This window comes from Scyliorhinus torazame, chromosome 16 (genome assembly GCF_047496885.1).
Source record: "Scyliorhinus torazame isolate Kashiwa2021f chromosome 16, sScyTor2.1, whole genome shotgun sequence".
Taxonomy (NCBI): Eukaryota; Metazoa; Chordata; class Chondrichthyes; order Carcharhiniformes; family Scyliorhinidae; genus Scyliorhinus; species Scyliorhinus torazame.
Window position 1 is genome coordinate 177,157,644 of NC_092722.1, and position 23,652 is coordinate 177,181,295.

Here is a 23,652-nt window from a genome sequence, read left to right on the forward strand (position 1 = left end):
TTCTTAAACAAAGGGACATTAGCAATTCTCCAGACCTCCGGGACCTCACCCGTGCTCAAGGATGCTGCAAAGATATCTGTTAAGGCCCCAGCTATTTCGTCCCTCGCTTCCCTCAGTAACCTGGGATAGATCCCATCCGGACCTGGGGACTTGTCCACCTTAATGCCTTTTAGAATACCCAAAACTTCCCCCTTCCTTATGCCTACTTGACCTAGAATATCCATCCCTAGCCTCAACATCCGTCATGTCCCTCTCCTTGGTGAATACCGATGCAAAGTACTCATTAAGAATCTCACTTAAAAGGTTAACAATTTTTACCATGAGATTTAAACAGATAAATTAGGAGTAGGCCATTCAGCCCCTCGAGCCTGTCCCACTATTTAATGAGATCCTGGCTGATCTGTGGCCTAACTTCACACACCTGCAGCAAGTGGACATATAATCCCAATAGTTTTGCTGAACAAAAATCTCAGATTTAAAATTAACAACTGATCCGAGAGTCCCAAACCTCTACCACCCTTTGCGTGAAGAAGTGCCTCCCAACATCGCTCCTGAACGGTCTGGCCCTAATTTGTAGACTATGACCCCTAGTTTCAGAATCTAGAACCAGTAGAAACAGTTTATCTTTATCTACCTGGTCTTTCCATGTTAACATCTTGAATACTTTGATCAGATTACAGAACCATAGAATTCCTACAGTGCAGGAGGATGCCATTTGGCAAATCGTGTCTGCACCGATCCTCTGATACCCTTTAACTTTCTAAATGCTAGCAAAAACTGGTCCAATTTGTGTAATCTCGCTTCATAACAACTGCAGTCCAGGTATCATTTTTGTAAACCTACATTGTGCTCCCTCCAAGTCCAAAATATCCTCTGAAAGTGTGGTGTCCAGAACTGCTCTCTGTATTCCAAATGGTTCCAAATAGAACCCGAGGATTAAGCCAAACCATGGGAAATAAAGAAATGGCAGACGAATTGAACACATACTTTGGTCCTGTCTTCACAAAAGAGGGCAGAAATAATCTCCCAGAAATGTTAGGGAACCATGGGTCCAGTGATGGGGCGGAATTTCATGAAATGACTATTAGTAAGAAAATGGTGCTGGGGAAATTAATGGGGTTAAGGCTGACAAGTCACAAGGGCCTGATAATCTAAATCCCAGAGTATTAAAGGAAGTAGCTCTGAAAATATTGGACAGACTAGATGCAGGAGGGCGTTTTCCCTGGTTTGGGAATCTGGAACCGGGGACAGTCTCAGGATACGCGGTAGGCCATTTAGGACTGAGATGAGGGAAAAATGTATTTACTCAAAGGGTAGTGAACCTACGGAATTCTCAACCACTGATGGCTGTGGAGGCCAAATCACATTGTATCCAAGAAAGATTTTAATGGCATCAAGGGTCTGGTGTGAAAGCGGGAATATGGCCGAGATAGAGGAACAGCCATGATCATATTGAATGGCAGAGCAGGCTCGAAAGTCTGAATAGCCTACTCCTTCTCCTAGTTTCTATGTTTTTCATAGATTTCATAGAATTTACAGTGCAGGAGGCCATTCAGCCCATCGAGTCTGCACCGGCCCTTACAAAAAGCACCCTACTGAAGCCCACGTATATACCCTATCCCCGTAACACAGGAAACTTTTTTTTTGGACACCAAGGGCAATTTAGCATGGCCAATCCACCTAATCCGCACATCTTTGGACTGAGAGGAGAAACCGGAGCACCCGGAGGAAACCCACGCAGACACGGGGAGAATGTGCAGTCTCCGCCAGGAATCGAACCTGGGACCCTGGAGCTGTGAAGCAACTGTGCTAATCACTATGCTATTGTGCTGCCCTTTTTATGAAACATGAAGAATCCCATTCCTTGTACATTTGACTGAAGAGAATAAAAGGGTTCTTGTCCAGAATTCATGCAAAAAGAATGCTGGTTAATGAAATTGTCGAACAGCAACAGAAAAGATCATGGCATAACTTAAACGCTTTATGAAGGATATGGACAACTGCAGTGAAAATCCATTGCCAGCCAGAGCTGCGTTGTGAACAACATGTATAGCACCAATAATATAATAAAATGTCCCATGGTGCATACTGGTTTGAATCTAGTCTGAGTACATTGTGAAAACAGCGCGAGAGGAGGAGAGAGCCGGGAGATTTTAAAAGCACGGGAGGAGAGAGCCGGGACAGCGAAAACAGCGCGGGAGGAGAGAGCTGGGAGATTTTAAAAGCGCGGGAGGGGAGAGAACCGGGACAGCGAAAACAGCGCGAGAGGAGAGAGAGCCGGGACAGCGAAAACAGCGCGGAGGAGAGAGCCGGGAGATTTTAAAAGCGCGGGAGGAGAGAGAGCCGGGACAGCGAAAACAGCGTGGGAGGAGAGAGCCGGGAGATTTTAAAAGCGCGGGAGAGAGAGCGAGCCGGGACAGCAAAAACAGCGCGAGAGGAAAGAGAGCCGGGACAGCAAAAACAGGGCGGAGGAGAGAGCCGGGAGATTTAAAAAGCACGGGAGGAGAGAGAGCCGGGACAGCGAAAACAGCGCGAGAGGAGAGAGAGCCGGGACAGCGAAAACAGCGCGGGAGGAGAGAGCCGGGAGATTTAAAAAGCACGGGAGGAGAGCCGGGACAGCGAAAACAGCGCGAGAGGAGAGAGAGGCGGGACAGCGAAAACAGCGCGGGAGGAGAGAGCCGGGAGATTTAAAAAGCACGGGAGAGAGAGCCGGGACAGCGAAAACAGCGCAAGAGGAGAGAGAGCCGGGACAGCGAAAACAGCGTGGGAGGAGAGAGAGCCGGGAGATTTTTTAAAACGCTGGAGGAGAGCCGGGACAGTGCTGGGAGAGGTGAGTGCACAAAAGGTGTGGCAGGAGTGCCTTTAGTCATGGAGTGCTGATTGGAACAGAGTGCATCTGAGTTTAGGTGAGTGACTGAGTTCGGGCGAGTGGCTGTGTTTTTGTTGGTGTTCGGGTTTATCCTGGAGGTTCTATAAAAAAAAAAAATTTTTTTTTAAAAATTAATTATTATTATTTAAATTAATTAACTAATTGAATATAGCTGGACCTGTGATGTGCTGTTGCTGTATGATGATGGAACTGGTGGATCCCATTGAGACCGTCAGTGACCACATCTGCAGCAAGTGTTGGCTGCTCGAGGAACTTCGGCTCAGAATTGATGAGCTGGAGACCGAGCTGCACACACTGCGGCACATCAGGGAGGGGGAACATTACCTGACGCTTTGTTTCAGGAGGCAGTCACACCCGCTAGAATAAGTACTGTTAATTCGGACAGTGGTCAGGGACAGAGTGGTGCGACTGCAAAGGAGGCAGGTAGGGGGATCCTGAGTTTAGGAGTTGAGGAGCCTCAGCCCTTGACCTTGTCCAACAGGTATGAGGTACTTGCTCCCTGTGTGGATGAGGAAGAGGGCTGTAGGGAGGATGCGTTGACTGACCACTGCACCGCGGTACAGGAATCCATTCAAGAGGGGGGAGCAAAAAGACAAGTGGTAGTTGTAGGGGATTCTATAATTAGGGGGATTGATGGCATCCTTTGTAAGCCAGATCGAGAGTCCGGCATGGTATGTTGCCTGCCCGGTGCCAGGGTGAGGGACATCTCTGATCGGCATGAAAGGATTTTGGAGAGGGAGGGGGAGGATCCAGTTGTTGTGGTCCATGTTGGGACTAACAACATAGGTCCTCTTTCCTAGTCTTACCTGTTTGGGAATTATCAAACACTAGGGACTAAATTAAAGAACAGGTCCTCCAGGGTTATAATCTCTGGATTATTACCCGAGCCACGTGCCAATTGGCATAGGGTTGAGAAAATTAGGGAAGTTAACACGTGGCTAAAGGAGTGGTGCGGGAAAGAGGGATTCCATTTCATGGGGCATTGGCATCAGTACTGGAGCAGGAGGGACCTGTACCGTTGGGACGGTCTTCACCTGAACCATTCTGGGACCAGTGTTCTAGCGAATAGGATAAACAGGTTGGTCACAAGGACTTTAAACTAGCAAGTTGGGGGGAAGGGAAGTGTAAAGCTATGGACAGTATAATGGTTAATGGAGATTAAGGCAGCAGGTTACGTGACAGGTTATTATGTAGAGATATGGGTTCAAAGACAAGGAAAATTAGGAGAAAGGGTAAGAGGAAAAATAAATTGCAAAAAGTTACTGATCAAGGTGTTAGGATTCATAACAAAGACATAAAAAACAGCATAAATGTACTTTACCGGAATGCTCGAAGTATACGAAATAAGGTAAATGAGTTGATGGCGCAAATCATCGTGAATGACTATGATTTAGTGGCCATTACTGAAACATGGTTAAAAGATGGTCACGACTGGGAGTTAAATATCCAAGGGTATCAGACTATACGAAAGGATAGAATGGACGGTAAGGGCGGTGGTGTAGCTTTGTTGTTTAAGGATGGCATCTGGGCAATAGTAAGGGATGATATTGGTGCTATGGAGGACAAGGTTGAATCAATTTGGGTGGAAATCAGGAATAGTAAGGCGAAAAGGTCACTGATAGGAGTTGTCTATAGGCCACCAAATAGTAACAGGATGGTAGGGCAGGCAATAAGCAAAGAAATAACAGATGCATGTAGAAATGGTACAGCGGTTATCATGGGAGATTTTAATCTGCATATCGATTGGTTTAACCAGGTTGGTAAAGGCAGCCTTGAGGAGGAGTTTATAGAATGTGCCCGGGATAATTTCCTGGAACAATATGTAATGGAACCTACAAGGGAACAAGCGGTCCTAGATCTGGTCCTGTGTAATGAGGCAGGATTGATTAATGATCTCATAGTTTGGGATCCTCTTGGAAGGAGCGACCACAATATGGTGGAATTTAAAATACAGTTGGAGGATGACAAGGTAAAATCAAACACTAGTGTTTTGTGCTTAAACAAAGGCAATTACAATGGGATGAGAGAAGAACTAGCTAAGGTAGACTGGGAGCAAAGACTTCATGGTGAAGCAGTTGAGGAACAGTGGAGAACCTTCCGAGCGATCTTTGACAGTGTTCAGAAAAGGTTCATACCGACAAACAAGAAAGACGGTAGAAAGGGGAAAAATCGACCGTGGATATCTAAGGAGGTGAGGGAGAGTATCAAATTGAAGGAAAAGACATACAAAGTGGCAAACATTAGTGGGAGACTAGAGGACTGGGAAGTCTTTAGGGGACAACAGAAAGCTACTAAAAAGCTATAAAGAAGAGTAAGGTAGACTATGAAAGTAAACAGGCTCAGAACATAAAAGCAGATAGTAAAAGCTTCTACAAATATGTAAGGCAAAAAAGAGTGGCTAAGGTAAATATTGGTCCTTTGGAAGATGAGAAGGGAGATTTAATAATAGGAGACGGGGAAATGGCTGAGGAGCTGAACAGGTTGTTTGGGTCAGTCTTCACAGTGGAGGACACAAATAACATGCCAGTGACTGATGGAAATAAAGATATGATAGGTGAGGACCTTGAGATGATTGTAATCACTAAGGAGGCAGCATTGGGCAAGCTAATGGGGCTAAAGGTAGACAAGTCTCCTGGCCCTGATGGGATGCATCGCAGAGTGTTAAAAGAGATGACTAGGGAAATTGTAAACGCACTAGTGATAATTTATCAAAATTCACTAGACTCTGGGGTGGTCCCAGAGGATTGGAAAGTAGCAAACGTGACACCACTGTTTAAAAAAGGCTGTCGGCAGAAAGCGGGTAATTATAGGCCAGTAAGCTTAACTTCGGTTGTAGGGAAAATGCTGGAATCTATCATTAAGGAGGAAATAGCGGGGCACCTGGAGGGAAATTGTCCCATTGGACAGACACAGCACGAGTTCACAACGGGTAGGTCGTGTCAGACTAATTTGGTAGAATTTTTTGAGGACGTTACCAGTGCAGTAGATAACAGGGAGCCAATGGATGTGGTATATCTGGATTTCCAGAAAGCTTTTGACAAGGTGCCACACAAAATGTTGCTGCATAAACTAAAGATGCATGGCATTGAGGGTAAAGTGGTAGCATGGGTAGAGGATTGGTTAACTAACAGAAAGCAGAGAGTGGGGATAAATGGGTGTTTCTCTGGTTGGCAACCTGTAACTAGTGGGGTCCCTCAAGGATCAGTGTTGGGCCCGCAGTTGTTCACAATTTACATAGACGATTTGGAGTTGGGGACCAAGTGCAATGTGTCAAAGTTTGCAGACGACACCAAGATGAGTGGTAAAGCAAAAAGTGCAGAGGATACCAGAAGTCTGCAGAAGGATTTGGATAGGTTAGGTGAATGGGCTAGGGTCTGGCAGATGAAATTCAATGTTGCCAAGTGTGAGGCTATCCATTTTGGGAGGAATAACAGCAGAATGGATTATTATTTAAACGGTAAGATGTTAAAACATGCTGCTGTGCAGAGGGACCTGGGTGTGCTGGTGCACGAGTCGCAAAAAGTTGGTGTGCAGGTGCAACAGGTGATTAAGAAGGCTAATCGAGTTTTGTCTTTCATTGCTAGAGGGATGGAGTTCAAGACTAGGGAGGTTATGCTGCAATTGTATAAGGTGTTGGTGAGGCCGCATCTGGAGTATTGTGTTCAGTTTTAGTCTCCTTACCTGAGGAAGGACATATTGGCACTGGAGGGAGTGCAGAGGAGATTCACTAGGTTGATCCCAGAGTTGAGGGGATTAGATTATGATGAGAGGTTGAGTAGACTGGGACTGTACTCATTGGGGTTTAGAAGGATGCGGGGGGATCTTATTGTGACATATAAAATTATGAAGGGAATAGATAGGATAGATGCGGGCAGGTTGTTTCCACTGGTCGGGGAAAGCAGAACTAGGGGGCATAGCCTCAAAATAAGGGGAGGTAGATTTAGGACGGAGTGTAGGAGGAACTTCTTCACCCAAAGGGTTGTGAATCTCTGGAATTCCTTGCCCAGTGAAGCAGTTGAGGCTCCTTCTTTAAACGTTTTTAAGAAAAAGATAGATACCTTTCTAAAGAATAAAGGGATTCGTGGATATGGTGTACGGGCCGGAGAGTGGAGCTGAGTCCACAAAGATCAGCCATGATCTCATTAAATGGCGGAGCAGGCTCGAGGGGCCAGATGGCCTACTCCTGTTCCTAGTTCTTATGTTCTTATGAAGAGTAAAGTTAGCTGTAGGGATCCTTGGTGAAATAAGATTTTGGATGGCTACAGTTAATTGCCTGATGGATATGGGTCTAAAGTGTAAGATACTCAGCTGTAAACTGGAACTCAGCAGCTCTCAAGCATGACAGGTGTTGAAAATAGAAAGCACCATTAGTACAGCTGGAGATTTTACAAAGTTGGGAGTTAAAACACATCAAGACAAAATGCATTAAACTTTGCGGTCTTTAGCACAAAAGTGCTTAATGGCAAGTGCCAAATGTATTGGTGGAGACTAAACATGCTGAATAATTGTAACGAAAGAAAACAATTTGCATTTACAGAGCACGTTTAAAGTTATTAAACATCATCCTACAGTGCTTCCCAAGAGAGTGCAGTATTAGACAAAATTTGACACTGGGCTCCATAGAAACGAGGACAGGAGACCTAAAGCTTGATCAAAAAGATAGCTTTGAAGCAACAAACAGATAGGATAGGTTTGAAGGAAAAAAGAGGTGGGCATGAACTAGTTTAGAATTCAAAACAACTTGCAGATTTGAAAAGCTGTTTGGTCGAGGGTGGGTGGGGAATTTGTCCTTCTATCAAAAGTCAAACAAAACTTGGTTATTTGTAATTACAGAAGAAACATTGAAAACCTAATACAAAGAGAATAAATTGTAGAATTTATAAATTGCCAGTAATGGACTTCAAAAATGGAGATAAGAGTTTTTTTTTAAAAAATCAATGGTATTTAGTGCTAAAGTTCACATAAAAACAAGACAGAAAATGAAAATAAATCATTCTACACAATTTCCAACCTTGCAGGCAATCACCTCCCCCACTGTGCAATCAAATGTGTGCGTTGTAAGCAATTACATTGCAGAATTTCATGAAACCTGGAATCACTGGAGACCAGCTTATGTGACCCATTCAACTCTGGTAAAAGGGTGCATTCAAATTTAGCCCAGGTACTGGAATGAGATTTCTTCCTCTGCTGGCTAGGTGGTTCTTCGGCAAAGTTAATGTGAAATGAATGAAATGAAATGAAAATTGCTTATTGTCACAAGTAGGCTTCAAATGAAGTTACTGTGAAAAGCCCCTAGTCGCCACATTCTGGCACCTGTTCAGGGAGGCTGATACATGAATTGAACCGTGCTGTTGGCCTGCCTTGGTCTGCTTTACAAGCCAGCTATTTAGCCCACTGTGCTAAATGTCTCAACTGGATTTTCCATCCATGTAGATCTGGTACAGAACTACCTATAAATTCACTGCTACTTGAGGTTATAATATAGAACTCACTACTTTATGGAATAGTTGGAAGAAATATTATAGATGCATTTAAGGGGACATACCGAGTGTGATGGAGAAAAGCATAGAAAGATGTGGTTAGAGGCAGGAGACGCATTGTGCACAAATAGGAGCAAACCACTTAGACCAAATTTTGATTACAGCAAGGAAAACCAAGTGCTAGAAAGAACTGGCAGCATCTGTGGAAAGAGTCCAATATGATTCTTCTTTGAAATTCTAAAAGAGTAATTTTGGACACTCAAAATGTCAATTATTTCACTCTCCAGATGCTGCCAGATCAGAAATTTGACAGCATTTTGTTTTTATTTCAGATCTTCAGCATCATGGTACATTCTTTTTCTTATGGCATGATTTGGTGTTCAAAATTCTATGTAATTTGACTGTCTAATGTCAGGGGAAATGGAAAAAAATATTTTGGTGCAGCAATAGTTCTGTTACTAGAGTTAGAATCATCAATATTTCGGAGAGAATAATAATAATCTTTATGGTCACAAGGAGGCTTACATCAACACTGCAATGAAGTTACTGTGAAAAGCCCCTAGTCGCCACATTCCAACGCCTACTCGGGTACAGAGAGAGAATTCAGAATGCCCAAATTACCTGACAGCACGTCTTTCGGGACTTGTGGGAGGAAACCAGAGCGCCCGGAGCAAACCCACAGACACACTGAGAACGTGCAGACTCCGCACAGAGAGTGACCCAAGCCAGAAATCGAACCTGGAACCCTGGCAATGACTTTTGGCCTGTGCCATACCTGATCCCAATATTAGGTGCTTAAAAACTAGAAACCTGTCAGTGTGGGGGGGGGGGGGGGGGGGGAGAGAGAGAGAGAGAGAGAGAGAGAGAGAGAGAGAGAGAGAGAGAGACCATGCAACAATTTAAAAAAACAGAAGTGCCCCACAGTGTTTCACAAAACGACTTGGTATCCCCATAAATAATGAAAATAGATCAACTCATTATAATTAATGTCCGCCGCTATAGTTTAATTTATTCATTTTCACTTCAGGACCGCTGCGATAGAACATACAGTGCAGAAGGAGGCCATTCAGCCCATCGAGTCTGCACCAACCCACTTAGTCCCTCACTTCCACCCTATCCCTGTAACCCAATAATCCCTCAACCTTTTTTTGGGACACTAAGGGCAATTTATCACGGTCAATTCACCTAACCTGCACATCTTTGGACTGTGGGATGAAACCGGAGCACCCAGAGGAAACCCACGCAGACACGGGGAGAACGTGCAGACTCCACACAGACAGTGACTCAGTGGGAAATCGAACCTTGGACCCTGGTGCTGTGAAGCAACTGTGTTAGCCACTATGCTACTGTGCTGCCCTGGAAAGTGCAACATTGGTTAGTGGAGAATAATCAGACAAGAAGTTGATTAAATTACTAGTTTCCCTTTAAGAGTCAGTCAGATTGCAGGCTTTCATCACATCTGTCGTTGTTAGATTGAATGCCCCAGAGGTGAAATGGTAAGTGCTCCACTCTTAATACCACAGCAACATCTGTGACTAGGATCACAAAGCAAAGAAAAAGCAACTGAAAATGCTGGCTTTCTGTAATCATGGCCCAGAACTGGCTACAAGTTCCTAAATAAACTGAAAATCTGAAATTGAACAGCAAATGCTGCAAATACATAGCAAGTCACTCAACCTGTAAAGGGAAAGAGTTGTTGACAATTTGGGATGGTACCTTCATCAGGATTGAAGACTAAAAAGGCACTCCGGAACTGGAGTAGCTATGGAAAGTGGTTGGGGGAAGTGAAAAAGGGAGCAGAAAGGATTAACAAATAGCAATCACAGAAAGGGTTAATTGGTTGTCTGACCTCCAAAAAGATCAGCAAAAAGATTTTAGATTATATCAGAGATCAATGACCTAAATGTGAAAATAGTTTAATTAGGTGAAAAGATGAACAGCTCACACAAATGAAAACATGAATTTTAGAAATAAGATGGAAGTAGAAAGACAAACAGCAAACGCAGTAAATCCATAAAGTAGTGCTCAGAGTTGGCAAGCCTTCGGGTTACAAAGTGACATATTAATAATCCTTGAGTAGAGACATGCTTTTTCACTTTCTAAACCTCAAGTGATCAAACTCAACATAAAATGCACCATGCACAGGGCAGCAGAGTGGTGCAGTGGATAGCACTGCTGCCTCACAGCACTGAGGACTCAGATACGATCCAGTCTCTAGGTCACTGTCATGTGGAGTTTGCACATTCTCCCAGTGTGCGCATGGGGCTCACCCCACAATCCAAAACATGGTCATGATATGAATTGACTACGCTAAATTGTCCCTTAATTGAAAATAAATAATTTATTTTTATTAAAAATGCACCATGTAGGAAAGTAGAGACATTATGAGAAAAAAAAATCTCTGGAGTGACAATCCCATCTGGATTACTGCTCTAATACTTCATAATTACACTGAAATGCAGCCACATTTCTCACTCAGCCTTCCATTGCACAGCAGATGAGAATAGTGTAGTGGGTTCCCAAGGCCTTCAGTCGAGTGCAGGAGTCAAGGTTCAGGAAGGCACACACCCTTTTTTCCAGAACCAGGTGCCATAAACAGTTGAATTTAGAGGTCCAGCCACTTTGAGAAGCCAGAACTTGCGTACAGTAAGTGAACAAGCTGAGTCAGGGGTGGGGTAGGTGGTCAGAAGGCTGGGGGTTGGTAAAGTTGTCGTCGAAGGGCTTGGGGGGGGGGGGGGGGGGGGGCCAAGAAGAATGGGAATTAGTACTATAGTTACCCAGGAGTTGGAGGTGGTTTTACTTCTTCTAACTTTTCCTGGGTAACTATTCCTGTAAAGACAGTAGGAATCATCCAAAGACTGCGACTTAAATCAAGAGTATCAGATGACTCCCAATGCAAGGCAATAGCCGAACAGAAGTTGGAATTTCCCAGGCAATTTCCCGGGAATCAGTGTGTGAGTACTTCAAAGGGGCATCCTCCAGCATAGCTATGAGATGCCCCCCAGGAACGATATTCTGAAGATCGGACATTATGGGCCAACATACTTATTCCTTGATCTTTGCTAGTCTAGTAATGTTTTGGCTCATAGAAAGTCCTGGTACAACAGATTAACACAGCAGCACGGTAGCATTGTGGATAGCACAATTGCTTCACAGCTCTAGGGTCCCAAGTTCGATTCCGGCTTGGGTCACTGTCTGTGCAGAGTCTGCACATCCCCCCCGTGTGTGCGTGGGTTTCCTCCGGGTGTTCCGGTTTCCTCCCACAGTCCAAAGATGTGCAGGTTAGGTGGATTGGCCATGATAAATTGCCCATAGTGTCCAAAATTGCCCTTAGTGTTGGGTGGGGTTACTGGGTTATGGGGATAGGGTGGAGGTGTTGACCTTGGGTAGGGTGCTCTTTCTAAGAGCCGGTGCAGTCTCGATGGGCCGAATGGCCTCCTTCTGCACTGTAAATTCTATGTTAAAAAACACTTAATTTTTCTTTTAATTATTCCTTTCTCAGTTACTAAACTAATGCGCAAAGCAGACAGGGCATGCCCATAAAGTTATTAGACCTGACTTTACACTTTATCTTCTCAAAAAAGGTTGAGAATACAATTAAATCAAATTAAAGCCAAACATGCAAATTTTATCCATTTAACAACAATTGTACCTATGCAGCATTTCTAAACTTCAAGGTGTTTTGCAGGTAATACAAAACAAAACATGACACCAAGCTACACAAAAAGAGAGGCAGATCAATTAGCAATAGAAAGCAAATTTACATTAACCAATCTGGTATAGATCATGAATCCTATGGTTGAACCAAATTTATGCAAATTAATTTCATACCTTGCAAATTATTTGCATTTCTATTTACTTGCCACAAAGGTTTCAGAAAGCATTCTTTAAAATAAATGTACACTGAACTATGGGAGCATTGCTGCTGGAACTTTTAGCAATTGTAGGAATTTAAAAGAATAGAATACCATGAATGTTCAACTAGTTTCAAACTGTATTCTGCTCTACCATAGAATATGGGGAAATCTGAATCTCAATTCCCCCCTATTCAACTGTACTAAGGCATTATCAACACTTGCTGTCAAAGACTTGATTTTAAAAATTAGGCCAACATCTAGGAGTTTAACATTGCGGTGCACAAGCCAAAGTTATGGTGGTAATTTTCCATGCTGCTCAGTGCCAGCTAAGTCTTGACGTAAAAATACACGTTGATGCTAACTGCATCTATTTTACCTCCTGTTGCATACATCAAGCACAGTATGATAGAATATGATACAGTTAACGCAGCTTTGAAGCCAGACTATATATCACTACATTCTATACTTTTAATTCTGCAATATTAGCTTAATAAACCATAGAACAGAACATAGAACAGTACAGCACAGAACAGGCCCGTCGGCCCTCGATGTTGTGCCGAGCATTGTCCGAAACCAAGATCAAGCTATCCCACTCCCTGTCATTCTGGTGTGCTCCATGTGCCTATCCAATACCCGCTTGAAAGTTCCTAAAGTGTCCGACTCCACTATCACAGCAGGCAGTCCATTCCACACTCTAACCACTCTCGGAGTAAAGAACCTATCTCGGACATCCCTCCTACATCTCCTACCCTTAATCTTATAGTTAGTTATGCCCCCTCGTAACAGCTACATCCACCCGAGGAAATAGTCTCTGAATGTCCACTCTATCTATCCCCCTCATTATCTTATAAACCTCTATTAAGTCACCTCTCATCCTCCTCCGCTCCAAAGAGAAAAGCCCTAGCTCTCTCAACCTTTCCTCATAAGACCTATCCTGCAAACTAGGCAGCATCCTGGTAAATGTCCTTTACACCCTTTCCAATGCTTCCACATCCTTCCTATAATGAGGTGACCAGAACTGCACACAGTACTCCAAATGTGGTCTCACCAGGGTCATGTATAGTTGCAGCATAATCCCGCGGCTCTTAAACTCAAGCCCCCCCCCCCCCCCCCCCGTTAATAAACGCTAACACACTATAAGCCTTCTTCACGGCTCTATCCACCTGAGTGGCAACCTTCAGAGATCTGTGGACATGAACCCATCAAGACACACTGAACTTAATGTGCTTTTTCTGATTTATTTTGCAGTATGCTTTCTTAGATGTGCAACATGTTATCAAAGTAACGCTTCCCAAGGAGCCATTTGTAAGATCACAGACTTCAAAGTCCTTGTACCATTCAGTGTTCACTCGCTAGGTACCTCATAGGTGATTGACATATGTTGAAAAATCTACAGCAGGAAAGCAGACAAGAGCATCAAGTCTCTCAGCTCAAGGAGAGCAGCATTCTCGGAGACTTTCTGCCTTCCAAAATTAGTTCCATCCACTGGGTAATATGGTGCCTCATGGAATTCGAGTGAGTGACTACGGTGTCCTGAGTTTAAAATTATAAAACCATCTTAAAACTTCACCAGAGACAGAAACTGATGAATAAGGCGTAAAACTAAATCCCAAAAGAATTTCACAACCTTTATGTAATAAACTCTTGCATCTGAAGTTAGCCACCTAACCTAGGCTTCAGGCGAGAAGTTGCCATCAGATAAATAAATGCATCTCACAGCAAGTCTTTTTCATTCTGAAATTATACATTAAGTCCTTATGGGTAGCTCAATCGCAGCAATTGACAGCCAATTTATACTTCAGTAACCTAAACACGTTGATTTATAACTGACATCAATTCAAGACAGAAGATTGAAGTCATCATAACCTTCCGACAAGAAACCAATCAAACATTAAATACTCTATTCCACAGCGCCAATAGGGTTCGCCTAATTTTTTGTGGCAGTATACTGGTATGTCCATTAACTCCAAAGGTTCTGTGACTACAAAAAATGAAGGGTGTTTCGATAAAGTAATCTACAAATACTCATGGATGGCAGATTTCCTTTCCGAAACAATATTGATCAGATGTTTTTTGTGCAACAAATCAACAATAATTTTATGGTCATTATTTTCAATTCCATGGTCACTATTTTCAATTCCTGAAGTTATTAATTGAATTTAAATTTAACCAGCTGTTGCGTTGGGATTTGAACCCATACCCCCAGAGCATTACCCTGGGCCACTGTATTACTACTGTCAGATTAAATCAAATTCCATTTTTATATAGTTTTTTTTGGATATTACCAGGATTTTGAGGATTGAACTCTCAATCAATTTCACTTTTATAGTGGAAACTATAAAATCAGTAAGCCTAAATATGACAAATTCAATAAACTGTTGAAAATTAACAAAGGTTCTTCTAATGTTTAGAACCTCAGATAAGGGCGACAAGGTGGCGCAGTGGTTAGCACTGCTGCCTCGCGCCGGGTTCGATCCCAGCCCCGGGTCACCGTCCATGTGGAGTTTGCACATTCTCGTGTCTGCGTGGATCTCACCCCCACAACCCAAAGATGTGCAGGGTAGGTGGATGGGCCATGCTAAATTGCCCTCAGAAAAAAGAAAGAACCTCAAGGAGAACCTGTAGAAATGAAACGCTGAGATTTCAGAGCAAAGATCTGCAGCATTAACAACCAAATATAAGTAAACAGATTAAATGTGCAACGCCATGTAATTTAAGTTATTTCACCAAGGAGAAAGAAAGAACAGTAACAGCAGTAAACAACTGTCTCCTTACCTATAGTTTCAGGCAGATCAAGTAGCTCATTATGTTGTAGGTCAAGGTTTGTGATTTGTGTGCAATTGCCAATCTCTTTTGGGAGGTGTTCAAGTTGATTGTGAGCCACATCCAGTGTTATGAGGTTACAGAGTTCACCTGTTAAAAAGAAAAGCAAATCTAGACACTCAAATATTTTGCATTAGTAATTTTGGTACTATTTTGTTTTCATGAAAAAAGTTCACCAAAAGCAACATGACCAACCTCTCCACAATATCCCCGAAAAGACAGGTGCACAATTCCTTCATTATTTCCATAAGCAATTACTTGCATGTGGCCTTTAACGTAATAAACGTCTTAATACACTTGGTGCTGAATAGTACGAGATTAGACAGTGACCGGACGCAGAGTCGAAGCGGTATATTTAAAAAATGGAGAGTGGCATTGCAGATGGGTTGAGGGAGAGTCCCCGAATGTAGGACCCCATTAACAAGGCAAAGATTAATCCACTATTGCATATGCAACGTAACTAAGATTCAATGCAAGTTGTACAGTAAATTTGGAAAATCTCAACACCAGTGAATTAATTCCCGGTTTCCCCAATCCTGATCCAGCAGGTCCACAAAGTTTAGCAGAGCCAAAATCTTGAAAATCTGTTGCTCATAAAGACATGCACCCGTTGAAGACACACATTTTAAAAATCTGTTAATGCCGCTTCTCCCAATTATTGTAATTTTAATGACTGCAAAAAGTAGAACTATTATTTGTCAGTCGTTTTAGGAAAATGGCATTTAAATGTCGATACATCGAGAAATAGCATTTGACTTGCAATATTTTTCATTTATGAACGGACATTGTTGGGCAGCACAAGTGGATAGCATTGTGACTTCACAGCACTTGGTCCCAGGTTCGATTCCCTGCTGGGTCACTGTCTGTGAGGAGTCTGCACATTCTCCCAGTGTCTGCGTGGGTTTCCTCCGGGTGCTCCGGTTTCCTCCCACAGTCCAAAGACATGCAGGTTAGGTGGATTGGCCATGATAAATTGCCCTTAGTGACCAAAAAAGGTTAGATGGGGTTACTGGGATAGGGTGGAAGTGAGGGCTTAAGTGGGTCGGTGCAGACTCGATTGGCCGAATGGCCTCCTTCTGCACTGTATGTTCTATTGAGTGCTCACCCAAACTGTATTAACAAAGTCTCAGTCTCTATTTGCACTGCATCGACCTTTCCACTCGCAATTGAATGCTGGGTTGTGTCGCAGCTTATGTATTACAATGGAAATGGAAAGGCTCTGCTCAGAATTTAATCACAGCTATAATCAATTTAAGTTTGATCAGATATTAGATATAAAAGGTGGAAGTATTAATTCCAATATATCATTAAAATTACAAGTGATAGTATATAAAATATAGGCATGAGCTAAGTGGTCACTGGGAGAAATGCGACCCTTTACACAAATGATGCATGCACTGATAAATAATACATTATTGGGGATCTGCATAGTAGTTATTTTCCATTGAACCTCATGGTCCTTCATTAAAAGATAGTTTGTCAGCTTATTTTGGGACCAAGTCCTTTATTTATTGTGTGTTTGCATCTAATCAACCCAAATTGGGTGCTTTTACCCAGAGATGGGAGGAAAGAATAAAACGTCCACAACTGATTGGGTTTTAATTCAGTGGCTTAAAAAGAAGTATTTTAAATGAAAAAAAAAGCTTTGCACGTTTTGCTTATACATTTCATAAATATAAAAAGATTTTCTATGCTGGAATCATGCAAGCTCTTGCGATTACTGTCATTTTAGACGCAAAGGCTCACGCATTGTCAGTTCAGGTCACCACAGCCTCGAAGTGCCTCAGTTCAGTGGCATCTTCATTAAATCATGATTAATTGCTCCTGGAATCTAATCAAGTCATTGGTCATTTTTTTAAAAAAGCATCAAAAACTTCAAAAGGAACATTCAAATCTAGCTCACCAAAGCATTTTATGACGCATAGGTCAATTTTTTTTAATTTTTTTTATAAAATCAGAATTTAGCCAATGTTTGAATTTGGAAGTTCAATATTTTTCTACATTCTCCAAGGTCACCATCGCTGCCCTCATTCCAGCTGCCAATGTCACCATCAAGTTATCAAGCACAAGTGGAACAAATTACCTTGCCCAAAGTTCTTTTCTTTGCCCCCCTCCCCCGACTAAGATAGATTAGGATCCTGACATTAACCTACATCGCACCATCTAAATCAATAGATGAAAATAATCAGATTCTGTCCTCTAATCGTACTGTGAAATTTTTTTTTTCCCCCCCCGAAGGTGCTGCATATTTTCAGGCAGAATATAATTCAGACTAATATTCTAAAATGTAGGCTGAAGGTTCTGGAAGGCGGAGAGGGTGGAAGCGCTTTCGCCACCACTGGCAGCATAACCCCCCCCAGCGAACGGGCTCTGTCTGCAGCCGGATGGTGAGAAGCTCCGTCGAACAGATACTCAATAGCCACTACCTTGGAAAAGAAAGAGACAAGAGCCCAGGATAAATACCCAGGAGAGCAATATTCCTCCTTTGAGTGGTACATCTCAGTAACAGTACTGCAGGCACCTCAGTCCAGGGCCTCTGTGGCATTCCTGATGCCCCTCACCCATCAGTGAAGATCCCGGGTGGGCAAGGGAATGGAAGGGATCACACTCTTACAGCTCTCTTCCACACAGATGAGAAGCTAACTGTAACGCAAGAGCTACTGGCAAATGGAAAGCAACATATTGTCCATTTTCAATACATGTTAACAGACTCCAAGGTCTCCAAATGGGATGCCGTTTTCTCCAATAAGAATCTCTTTGTGGAAATTCCTAATGGCATTTTGGCAGAAGGAAGCAAAGAAGGGTTAACTGCGCTGTTAGAATTTGCTGAGGAGAAGATGCAGGTGGAATATGTATTTGTCTGCTTCTACAAGAACAGAGAGGATCGAGCCTTGCTTCTGAGGACATTCAGCTTCATGGGCTTTGAGATTGTGAGACCAGGCCATCCCTCGGTTCAAGCTCAGCCGGATGTCCTGTTCATGGCATACTCCATTGATCAATCGTTGTCTGAGAAGTAGCAGCCAGCCGCATCGAGGAACATTTTACTGTTTCCCCACTTTTTATCGTAACACGATTGGGAGAGGGTAGTCCTTAGTATAAATGCTGTGAAATGCCATAGCTACGGCCTGTAAAAGGTGCAGCTTTTCGTTGTAATTTGGATAAGCAAAATTGATCATCTTGCCTAGATGTTCTTTAGGCAATCTGGGCTGAATTCAGCTTGGATTAATACGGAGCAGGAATAGTGTGTCTAGAATTACAAAATTATCAAGATTTTCTTTTGTCATTTGTTTCCTGAACTGTGTGCCTATTTGTCATTGCTGTTTACAGAAAATATTTGAAAGCCTGTGAATTCCTTTCACATACTGCGGTTTTTATGTACCTTCTAGAAAGCGGTTTTAAAAAAGAAATAAATAAAAGTATTTCAATTTTTTTTAATTTTTTTTTTTTTAAAAGCTTTGAGCACGAGTAATTATGTTGATCTGAAAAATACAATTTTGAATCTTTCCTTGGGGGTGGGGGTGAGGGGGGGGGGGGGGAGGAGAAGAGCGACATAGAAACATTGCAGATGATCACCCCTTAATGCATTAAATCTTCTAGTCAACAATGTATTAATCCTAGACAGATGGAGTATGGGCATTAGATGGGATTTAGTTTATTTCATGCAGAAAGACCATTAAGTAGTATCCCAGCTGTTTCTGCATATAGCACACGCCATCAGGCCTGTTGTTTAGAGTCTGAAATTAATAAAGTTGACCTTTTTAAAATACCAAATTTACTTTATTCCATTATTTCCCACACCTTGCAACTCCTACAACCCAATTAAACAAATATGGAATGGGAGAGTTAAATTACATGATGTCAGAAATGCAGTTTGCAGGGGGGAGGGATGATTTGTTGAAGTATTTATCCCTACTGAAGCTCCCATCCACACTATTCCTCTCAGCATTTTCCTGAGCCCATGTGAATTCAAACTCTATCACCTCATCCTATCCAGACTTGCTAGGCATCCTTCCTTACAACCATCTGACTCCTGATCTCCCAACGAATGAATTCAAAATCCTCTTTTACAATCCTTCCACCATCATCCCCTCCCAGTCCTACATATGCATACTTTACTCTTAGAATTCTGGCCTGATGTATATGTCACACCTTCTACTTCATCTTCAATAGCAGGGATTTCAACCTTGTGCAATATTGTAATTTTTCTTCCCAAACTCTCTTACTTTGGTACTTCTCATCCTCCCTTTAAAAACCTCTCGAAAACCACTCTCCTACAAGACCGCTTACACAAACTGATCTAGTACTAATGCTTAACCACAATTGTGCAGAGAATTTTTTTTAACTCTACATTGGTTCCAAATGCTTGTCCCTGGCTTATTTTGCTTATTAAAATCTATGGAATCAGAACCTGGTCAGAAGGCTTAGCTTAAACTACTACACCAGCTTTCAAACCGTTAAATTCGACAAGTTCCTCTACTGGGTGGTGTCAGCTAACAGCTTGTTTCAGTTATAACAGGCAGCAAAAAAGTGTGAATTTGCTAACACCTATCTGTAGCTGTGCTTCCTCGAACTCTAATAACAAAATGCTATGCACAAAAGCAGCAATGTCTACAAGTGTATAATCCACATTTCACTGAGAAAAATGAGACATAATTCAGTCTTATAATCAACCATCTCCATTTAAAAGTGCACAGGTGCTTAAGCAACTGCATCAATACAAATATTCTTGCACAGTGACTGATCTTAAAAATGCATACACACAATATCCTCCCTTTCCCCCAGATCAGTGAAACACTAAGCTTCACCCAAGTCACAGTAGAAAAGGAAATGAAGTATTGGATGAAAGCCTAATCTTTACATAGGTTCATATTTCTCTATGCTCCACGTCAAATGTCCTACATAACCACAACAATGGTAAGTGAACCATAATAGTCACAGGTCTTGGATGCAATGGGGCATTAAATTAGGTACAACACCCACTTTTCTGGCATCAACTACCACTGTACCAAAATGCACAGGTCTTTGTCACATTTCTGTGGGAAAAGAATTAATCTGCTCATGAATAAGTTACTGTCCTTGAAGGGATCTCCTTCCATCCAAACAAAAATTAGCAATAAATTAAAAGGCTCCAATCAATAGGAGGATTAAATAGCAATGATGCACTGCAAACTTGCCAACTATGCTTTAACATTTATCCACAAACTATTGTACTATTTATGGCCCACGGGTAAACTATATGTGCAGGTATACATTATGTAATACTAGCAGAGAGCTTTTATACTCTATACCTATTTAGAAACCCAAGCATCCTGTAAGCCTTAACAACTGTTTCAACTTGCCTGCCCACCTTCAGAGAATTATACACTTGAAACCCAAGGTCCCTCTACCCCTCAAAGTTGTACCATTGAGCCTATATTGTCTCCCATGTTTCTTCTCCCAAAATGCCTTACCTCACATTTTGCTTCATTGAACTTCATCTGCCAGGTGTCTGCCCATTTGGCCAAATTGTCAATGTGCTTCTGAAGTCACTTAGCATCATCCTCGCAATTTACTATTCTTCCCTAGTTAATCATCTGTAAATTTAGAGATTTTGCCTTCAAAACCCATTTCAAAATCATTTATATAAATCAGAAAAGGCAACACTGAGCCCTGAAGAACACCACTTTCAACTCGTCTCCAGTCTGAGAAATGCTCATCTATACCTACCCTCTGTTTCCTATCTCTCAGCCAGCTTCTAATCCATGCTGCCAAGGACGATCAATTCCAAACATTCTTAATTTGCTAACCAACCTGCCATGTGGCACCATTTGAAATGCTTTCTGAAAGTCCAAATTTACAACATCCACAGCACCATCTTCATCCACTGCCTGTGTCACTTCGTCAAAGAACCTGCCATTGACAAAGCCATGTTGATTGTCTCGTATTGCATTAATTCATTTTTCCCTTGAGTGTATATTTATCCCATCCCACATTATGGCCTCCATCAATTTTCCCACTAGATGTCAAGCTGACAGGTCTGCAGTTTCTGGAGTTATCCTTTGCCCCTTTCTTAAACAACAGCATCACATTTGCAATCCTCCAGTCCCTCGGGACTAATCCTGTGTTCAGAGGAGCCTGGAAAATTTCTGTCAACGGCTCCGCAATATGCTCCCTTACCTCTCTCAGCAATCTAGGATGCATCCCATCCGGGCCTGGCGACTTCTCTACCTGGAGTGCTGCCAGCCTTTTTAGCTCTTTTTCTTTACCAATCACTATACTGCTCAGTTGCTGAACACCTACATTTTCAACTGGGCCATTGTCACCATCTTATGACTTGGTAAAGGCAGAAGCAAAGTACTCATTTAGTACCACTTCCATACCCTCTGCTTCAGTGAGCAGTTTATCATGATTGTCCCTAATGGGTCCCACTCTATCGTTCACTAAGCTTTTAACATTAATATGTTTGAATAACATTTTGCTATTTGTTTTAGCACAGCCGGCCATCCTTTCATCATGCTTCCTGTTAGCCTTCCTTATTCCAGCCTTAGCCTCTCTCCTGCATTTGAGATACTCTTCCTGATTTCTCTTGCTATTATTCCAGCATGCATCATATGCCTCTTTTTTTTCTTCCATATCCTTAGTCATCCAGGGTACTCCAGCTTTGGATACCCTGCATTTATTCCTCATGGGTTCGGACCTAGCATGCATTCTATTCATCTCTCCTTTATTAAAATGGAAAATTCCTGAACTGGCCTTAAGACTGTAAAATCTAAGTAAGTTTATTTTAAAAGCTTGAAGCAACCAAAGGTGACTCACTGCTTCAATAAAACCAACTAAATAGGCATCTTCAATGGCTGCACAACGTACAACCCCTAACCAAAGTGAACCTGAATAATTTGAGAACAATTTTAAAGCCAAAGCTAGCAAATATTTGGCGGCAATGATGCAAATTTGCTGAATTAAAATTCAGCAGATCTTACGTTAGATCTTACATAAAATCTTACATTTTTATTTTAACCCGAATTGATGCTTTGATAGAATATTTGACAATACATATACATCACCCTCATTTCAGTAATTTTATTCTTAAGCAATTTATTGGTGGAAAGTATGTTGCAATGACTATTTACTGTTAAGAGGCCTTGCGTTTTAACTAGTGGCAGCAGTTAATAATGCAATGCCAAAAGGTAGCGACCCAAGAAAGAACAAAATCAAAAACTTCCTCCACAAGGAGACAATGACATTCCCCCAGATACCGGGATGCTCACTACTGAACAGACTACTGACCGCAAGCGAACTAAGAAACGGAAACTGTGCGGAGATGTATGGGCAACTACTGGAGGAGGTATGCTCACCCCTGGATGAAACAAGGGAGATATGGGAGAAAGAACTAGGCATGGAGATAGGGGGAGGACTTTGGATCGAAGCACTGCACAGGATAAACTCCACGTGCGCAGGGATATGCCTAACGCAGTTACAGGTGGTGCACTGGGCAACCAGCACAAAAATGAGTGGGTTCTTCCTGGAGGTGGATAACAAGTGTGAATGGTGCCAGAGAAGCCCGGCCAACCATGGCCAAATGTTCTGGTCTTGCCCCAGACTTGGCAGGTACTGGGCAGCCTTCTTTGAAGCCATGTCCAGGGTTGTGGGGGTGAGGGTGGAGCCTTGCCCATTAGTAGCGATCTTTGGGGTGTCAGAAGAGACAGAGCTCTTCATAGGGAGGGGGCCGGACACCGTAGCCTTTGCCTTCCTGACCATCCACTGGAGACTCCTGCTCGGCTTGCGATTGCCAGCGACACGCCAAAGCTGCAGACTGGCTGTCCAACCTGCAGAATTTCTCAAACTAGTGAAAATAAAATATGCCATTTAAGGATCAGAGGAAGGCTTCCACTGCACGTGGAGGCTGCTCACCAACATGTTTCAAGACCTGTCCGTAATCAGCGGCCGGGGTGGGGTGGGGGGGGTGCACCAGAACAGGCCACAAAACACCAAGAATAGACCACAAAACAAAGAGGGGAAAGGCAGGGGAGGAAAAGAGAGAGAGAACATACTAAGAGAAACAAAGGGCAAATAGAAGGAAACCAGAAGGGAGTAAAGGACAATATGAAAGCAACCACAGCAGCTCGAATTTCATTTGGTCTTAACAAGCGCACCTTGTAATAAAAGTTTTACATATCGAGACTATATATCCCATGATAATTGAAACTATGGATGGTGTTGTAATTTTGATACATGCATTGATTTTGTCTTGTTCCATAAATGTCAATATAAAATGTCAAAAGTCCACTAAAAATACTTTTTTTAAAAAATAATGCAATGCCACCAATATTAAACATTTTACACATCATACCCAACTTTACCATTTCAAATGTAAACCTGTTTTCTTCCTCATTAAGGACCTTAATCCATATTTGTACATTTGTAGTTCAATGAATTACTGCAAACATACTTGAAGAAAAATTCACTTGGAATTGACAAAAAGTGGCAAGAATTTTGGTGCAAGAACACAATGAAAAAAATATCCTTCAGAGCAAAAATAAACATTGACGTGTTTCCCAAAATTGCTGATAGGAATCTAGACTGCATCAAAAGCATTTTCCCCACAAATCCAAAATAACTGGCT

The 23,652-nt window shown here is 42.3% G+C and overlaps 1 protein-coding gene and 1 pseudogene across 1 annotated transcript in view; one reads left to right on the top strand and one right to left on the bottom strand.

Moving 5' to 3' along the window:
• Positions 1-23,652, bottom strand: part of shoc2 (SHOC2 leucine rich repeat scaffold protein) — a 148,535-nt gene that overhangs the window by 52,138 nt on the left and 72,745 nt on the right. Inside the window, exon 3 of the mRNA XM_072479516.1 lies at positions 15,003-15,140. Coding sequence (XP_072335617.1) covers positions 15,003-15,140 — 138 coding nt within the window. The remainder of the gene's footprint in view (positions 1-15,002; positions 15,141-23,652) is intronic.
• LOC140392456 (ornithine decarboxylase antizyme 2 pseudogene) lies at positions 17,435-18,067 on the top strand (annotated as a pseudogene).